The sequence below is a fragment of the Pteropus vampyrus genome, unplaced genomic scaffold, assembly GCF_000151845.1.
Source record: "Pteropus vampyrus isolate Shadow unplaced genomic scaffold, Pvam_2.0 Scaffold37, whole genome shotgun sequence".
Classification (NCBI taxonomy): Eukaryota; Metazoa; Chordata; class Mammalia; order Chiroptera; family Pteropodidae; genus Pteropus; species Pteropus vampyrus.
In genome coordinates this window covers 7,425,680-7,432,985 of record NW_011888818.1, presented here as the reverse complement: position 1 = coordinate 7,432,985, position 7,306 = coordinate 7,425,680, and the positions used below count along the sequence as shown (strand labels likewise).

Genomic DNA, 7,306 nt, shown 5'->3' with positions numbered 1-7,306 from the left:
TGTTATTGGTTTGGAAGAATCAGCATAGTTAAAATGACCATATTACCTAAAGCATTATATAGATTTAATGCAATCCCCATCAAAATCCCGTTGGCATTTTTTAAAGAAATAGAATAAAAAATCATCAGATTTGTATGGAAGCACAATAGATCCTGAATTGCCAAAGCCATCCTGAGAAAAAGGAATGAGGCTGGAGGCGTCACTCTGCCCGACTTCAAATTATACTACACAGCGACAGTAATCAAAATGGCATGATATTGTCAGCAAAACAGATACATGGACCAGTGGAACAGAATCGAGATTCCAGAAGTAAACTCATATTTATATGGGCAAATAATTTTCAAGAAAAAAGCCAAAAACGTACGGTAGAGAAAGGAAAGCGTTTTTAATAAATGGTGCTGGGAAAACTGGAAAGCCACTTGCAAAAGAATGAAACTAGACTGTTGTCTATCACCACACGCCAAAATTAACTCAAAATGGATTAAGGACCTGAATATAAGACCTGAAGCAATAAAATGCATAGAAGAAAACATTGGAACGAAACTCAAGGACCTTGGACTTAAAGAGGATTTTATGAATTTGACCTTAAAGGCAAGAGAAGTAGAAGCTAAAATAAATGAATGGGACTACATCAAACTAAAATGCTTCTGCTCAACAAAAGAAATCGTCAACTAGGTAAAGGGACAGCCATCTCAATGGGAAAATATATTTGCAAGTAACGCCTCCGGTAAGGGCCTAATATCCAAAACATGAAAAGAACTCATACGACTCAGTAACAACAGAAAAGCAAACTATCCAGTCAAAAAATGAGCAGAGAACGTGAACAGATACTTTTCCCCAGAGGACATACAAATGGCCAACAAATATACGAAAAGATGCTCAACATCGCTTGCTATTAGGCAAATGCAAATCAAAACCACAATGAGATACCATCTCACACCTGTTAGAATGGCTATAATCAACAGGACAAGCAATAACAAATGTTGGAAAGGATGTGGAGAAATAGGAACCCTCATACACTGCTGGTGTGACTGCACATTGGTACAGCTACTATGGCAAACAGTATGGAGGTTCCTCAAAAAACTAGGAATTGATCTACCATATGATCCAGCAATCCTTCTACTGGGTATTTACCCCAAAGACTTGAAAACTCATTTCCGAGAAGATATTTGCACATCGTTGTTCATAGCAGCATTATTCACAGCTTCCATTCACATGGAAGCCACTGAAGTGTCCTATGATAGATGATTGGCTAAAGAAGCTGTGGTACATATATACAATGGAATATTACTCAGCCATAAGAAGAGATGAAATACTGCCATTTGTGACAACGTGGATGGAACTCGAGATAATCATGCTAAGCGAAATAAACCAGATAGAAAAAATTGAAAATCACATGATATCACTTAATGTGGGAAAGAAACCTAAAAGCAACAAATGAGCAGGACAAACAAAGAGAAACTCATGAACATGGACTATAGACTAGTGTTTACCAGAGGACTATAGAGTAATGGTTACTAGTAGGGTGGGGAAGGAGCAGGGAGGTAGAAGGGGTAAAGGAGGTCAAATATAGGGGTGTAAGGGGAGGGCGAAGTGGATAAAGGGGATTAAATATATGGTAGCTGAAGGAAACTGGACTTTGGGTGGTGAACACCCAATAGAACATACAGATGTTAAATGATAATGTACACCTGAAAATTATGTGATTGTATTAAACAATGTTACCCCAATAAACTTAATTAAAAAAATAGATACAGTGATTCAGTTTTGCAAAATGAAAAGAGTTTTGGGGATGGGTTGCACAACTGTGCTGATGTATTTAACATTATTGAACTGTAACCTTAAAAATGGCTAAGATAGTAAATTTTATGTTATGTATATTTTACCACAATTAAAACTTAAAAAAAATTTTAATCCCTAGATAAACAAAACCAGAAAATTTGTTGCTATCAAACTTGTTTTACAAGAAGTACTAAGAGAAGTTCTTCGAGATGAAAACAGGTGATACCAGAGAATAATTCAAATTTACGCAAAATGACAGCACCAAAGCAATTTTGCACATAAGTGCAAAAGACAATATAACTGCATATTTTTTCATTTATTCTCTTCACTGCTTTAAAAAGTAGTTGTGTAAAATAATATATAATATCTAAATGTACTGTTAGACCTATTGTTGCAGGAAGTAACTCCCAATGGAGAATTTGGATGCTCAGACAACTTTGTTAGAGGAAGGAGAATTTATTGCCGGTGGAGAATGTGGGGCATTCAGCAGACCCAAAGCACAATCTCCCCTTGGTTAGATGTGTTGCTGCTTATATACCCTTGCAACGTCCATGCAAGGGACGTATGATTCCTTTGTCTGAGGTTTCATGTGTGCTTCATGGCTCAGGATGGGGAGGGGGTGCTTCGGGTGGGGGCCTGCAAGGGGGGAGGAATTTCTGGACCACTGGTCTTATCTGTTTGCAGGTCATTTTGCCTTGTAGAACCCGCAACCTTGCTGTTATCAATACTCTTACAGGATTCTCGGAGAGACAGGACACTGAGGCTATAAGAAGAAAGTAGCACTTACTGATGCCAGCACCTTCTCAGTGGATTCCTATCCAAAGGCTGAGCTCTAATTGTAACATAACAAGCAGTTTTACACAGTCCTGTTATTCCTACACAGCTACAGAGATAAGAATATTAAATAGTAAGCTATAAATCAACAGATGTGAGCTGGAGAGTCCTTGAGGTTGGGGAGGTAGCTATGGGAAAACATGTTAGCTGGAGAGTCCTAGAAGGGGGAGAGGGCAGTTAGGAATGGACTTTAACTGGCCGAGTCGGTCATTTCTGCAAGCCCTTTCCTTTGCATTTTTTCAGATGCCTTCTCCTCTCTCACTATAACACCTCGAAATACCTTTGACAACGTAACGGGAGGTCAACAGGAACAGAGCTGTATTGTAGTAAGGAAATGACACCAGATGGTAACTCATAAGTAAAAAAGAGTACAAAAAAAGAGAACTAAGAAGGTTAATATAACATACTCTATAAATATACATTTATTCTTCTGCCTTAGATTCTTCAAAAGACCTAAGATTGTATGAAAAGTATTAACTATAGTAGTGTATTGCTGAGTATGCAACATATATAGACATATACATAACAATAGTAGCATTAAAAGGGGATAGGATTTGGAACTATATAGACATAAAGTTTCTGTATTTCACTAGAACTAAATCATAATGAATCTGAAAGAGATTCTGGTAAGTTAAGATGATTATTCTTTATGAGTTCTAAGCTACAGAAAACTCAAGAAATATAATTTAAAAATTTATTAGAATTAAGATGATACAAGAGAACAATATCTAATACAGAAGATGGCAGTATAAGAAGGACTAAAGGAACAAAAAAGATATGAGACATAGAAAATAAAAAGTTAACAGATATAAATCCAAACATATCAATAGCACTAAATGTGAATTAAACAATCCAGCCAAAGGCATACCTTATGTTAAACTGAATGAAAAACAAGATTCAACTGTATACTGTTAGAGGAGACACACTTCAGGCTCAGAAATACAAACAGGTTGAAAGTAAAAAGATGAGAAAAAGATTCATTGCACAAATAGTTGTTTGACCAAATGTGTGAGGGTTTGTTTCTGGGCTCTGTATTCTGTTTCATTGGTCTGTTTGTCTTTATGCCAGTACCACACTGTTATGGTTACTGTAGCTTTTTAATGTGCTAAATAACCAGGTAGTGTGAATCCTCTTTATTCTTTTCCAAAATTGTCTTGGCTGTTTTTGGTCCCTTGAGATTCCACATGAATTTTAGGATTTTTTTAAAAAAATTTTGTAATAAATAAATGCCCTTGGGATTTGATAGGGAGTGCATTGAATAGTATGGACATCTTAACAATATCAAGTCTTCCAAATCATGAACATGGGTACCTTTACATTTATTTGCATCTTTAAAAAATTTCTTTCAGCAGTTTCTGAAATTTCTTTCAGTAGTCTTTAGTGTACACATCTTTTGCTGCCTTGTTGAAGTTTATTCCTAAGTGTTTTATTTTTTTATGATGACACTATTGTAAGTGGAACTGTTTTCATAATTTCCTTTTCGAATTGTGTCTAGAAATGCAGTGATTTTTACATGTTGATTTTGTATTTTGCAGCTTTGCTGAGTTCATTTATGAGTTCTTATACAACTCGTGGAATATTTAGGGCTTTTTATATATAAGATCATGTCATCTGTGAACATAGATATTTTTACTCCTCCCATTCCAATTTGGATGACTTATGTTTATTTTTCTTGCCTAATTGCTCTGGCTAGGACTTTCAGTACTATGTTGAATAGAGGTGGCAAGAGTGGACATCTTTGCCTTGTTCCAGATCTTAGAGGAAAAGTGTTTAGTTTTTCATCATTGAGTATGATGTTAGTTGTGGATATTCATAAATGGTCTTTACTGTGTTAATGTAGTTTTTTTTTTTTTAAATTCTGAGTTAGTTGAGTGTTTTTACCAGACAAGAGTATTGAATATTGTCAAATTTTTCTGTGTTGATTGAAGTGCATGTAGTTTTGTCCTTCATTCTGTTAATGTGAGGTATTACGTTGATTTTTTAAAGCCCCTCCTGTTTTATTAATAAATAATTGACATGTATCACTATAAGTTTAAGGTATACAGCATGATGGTTTGATTTACATATATTGCAAAATGATTATTACTATAGGTTTAGCAAACATCTTTCATCTCATATATACATATATATAAAATGAAAAGAATAAAAAATTTCCTTGTGATGAGAGAGGATTTACTCTAACAGCTTTCCTATATATCGTACAGCAGTTTTAAGTGTAGTCATCATATTGTGCTTCACATCTCCACTACTTCTCTGTCTTATAACTGGAAATGCGTACCTTTCAATTTCCTTCCTCCAGTTTCCCATTCCCCTACCCCTGTCTCTGGTAACCACAAATCTGATATTTCTTCTATGTGTTTTTTAGGTTTCACATATAAATGAGGTCATTCAGCATTTGTCTTTCTCTGATTTATTTCACTTAGAACAATGACTTCAAGGTCCATCCATGTTGCAAATGGTAGGATTTTCTCATTTTTTTAATGGGTGAATAATATTTCATTGTACATATATACACAACTTATTTATCCATTCATCCGTTAATGGTCACTTTGTTTTTCCATATCCGGGCTGTTATAAATAATGCTGTTATGACTGTGGGGGTGCAGATATCTTTTTGAGTAGTGTTTTGTTTCCTTTGGGTATATTCCCAAAATTGGAATCGCTGGATCACATAGTACTTTTGTTTTAATTTTTTGAGGACCCTCCATTACTGTTTTTCATAGTTCTGCCAATTTACAATCCCATCAACAGTGCATAAGGGTTCCCTTTCTCCACATCCACGCCAGCATTTATCATCTTTTGTCTTTTTGATGATGACCATTCTAACAGGCATGGGGTGATATCTCATTGTGGTTTAGTTAGGATTTTCCTAATGGCTTGTGTTGTTGAACATTTTTCATGTACCTATTGGCCAATCGTATATTTTCTTTGGAAAAAAATGTCTATTCAGACTCCTTCCTCATTTTCTAATTGGATTATTTATTTATTTTTGCTATTGAGTTGCAGTTCTTTATATATTTTGCATATTAAACCCTTATCAGATATATGATTTGCAAATATTTGTTTCCCATTCCTTATTTTTTGTCCACTTCATTGATAGTTTTTTTATTTTTTTCTGTGCAGAAGCTTTTTAGTTTTATGTGGTTTCATTTGTTTATTTTTAATTTTGTTGCTTGTGCTTTAGGTGTGATTTCCAAAAAATCATTACCAAGGCCCATGTCAAGGAGCTTTATTCCTGGTTTTCTTTAGGAGTTTCATGGCTTCAGGTCTTAGATATAAATCTTTAATACATTTTGAGTTAATTTTTATCAGTGGTATAAGGTCAAGTTTCAGTCTTTTACATGTGGATATTTAACTTTCCCAGCACCTTTCATTGAAGAGTGTCATTTCTCCATTTAATATTGTTGGTTCTCTTGTCAAATATTAGTTGACTGTATGTGCTTACGGTTGTTGTTGTTGTTGTTGTTGTTTTTTGACTCTTGATTTTGTTCCATTAGTCTGTTTGTCTGTTCTATGTCACTACCATACTATAATGGTATTTAATTATACTTTAATTACTATAGTTTTATTGTATAGCTTGAAATCAGGAAGTGTGCTGCTTCCTGCTTTGTTATTTCTTAGGGTTTCTTTGGCAATTTGGGGTCTATTGTGGTTCTATATAAATGTTAGGAGTGTTTTTTTATTTCGATAAAAAATGCCATTGGAATCTTGATAGAGATTGCATTGATTCTATAGATGGCTTTTGGTAGTATTAACATTTTAACAATATTAATTTTTTCACATTGATTTTTATATGTCGAACCACCCTTGTAATCAGGGTTAAATCCCACTTGATCATGGTATGTAATTCTTTCACTGTTCTATGAATTCTGTGTGCTGTTATTTCATTGAGGATTGTGGCATCAGTATTCCATCAGGGATGTTTCTCTGTGTGTTGTTGTAGTATCTTCATCTGGCTGTCTGTATCAGGGTAATGCTGGCCTCATAAAATAAGTGAGGAAGTGTTTCCTCCTCTTCAGTGTTTTTGAGAATCAGGAGGATTGGTGTTAATTCTTCATATGTTTGTTAGAATTCTGAAATGAAGCCATTTAGTCGTTGGGTTTTCTCTGTTGGTAGTTTTTTGGTTACTGATTCAGTCTTTTTAGGTTTATTCAGATTTTCTATTTCTTCAGTCTTAGTAGGTTATATGTTTTTAGGAATTTCTGCATTTCTTCTTGGCTATACAATTTGTTGGTATACAGTTGTTCATAGGATTCTCTTAAAATCCATATTTCTGTAGTATTGGTTGTAATATTTCATTTCTGACTTTATTATTTGAATAATTTTTTTCTTAGTCTAGCTATGGGGTTGTCAATTTTATTGATAGTTTAAAAACAATTTTTAGTTTGAATTTTTCCTATTTACTATTTTGTTTACCTATGCTCTAATCATTATTATTTCCTTCCTTCTGCCTGCTTTAGGTTTAGTTTGTTCTTCTACTTGTATGTTAGGTTGTTGATTTGTGCTTTTGCTTTGTTTTTAAATGTACACACTTAAAACTATAAACTTCTTCCTAGCACTACTTTTGCTGCATCCTATAAGTTTTGGTATTTTGTGTTTTTATTTTCATCGTGTCAAAGTAGTTTCTAATTTCCTTTGTGACTTCTTGTTTGACCTGTTGGCTTTCTAAGAGTGTATTGTTTAATTTCCA

The 7,306-nt window shown here is 34.3% G+C and overlaps 1 protein-coding gene across 1 annotated transcript in view; it reads left to right on the top strand.

The window, feature by feature from the left end:
- ALMS1 (ALMS1, centrosome and basal body associated protein) overlaps positions 1-7,306 on the top strand; it is a 166,065-nt gene that overhangs the window by 10,273 nt on the left and 148,486 nt on the right. The window contains exon 2 of the mRNA XM_023529497.1: positions 1,922-2,001. Within this exon, the coding sequence (XP_023385265.1) occupies positions 1,922-2,001 (80 nt within the window). The remainder of the gene's footprint in view (positions 1-1,921; positions 2,002-7,306) is intronic.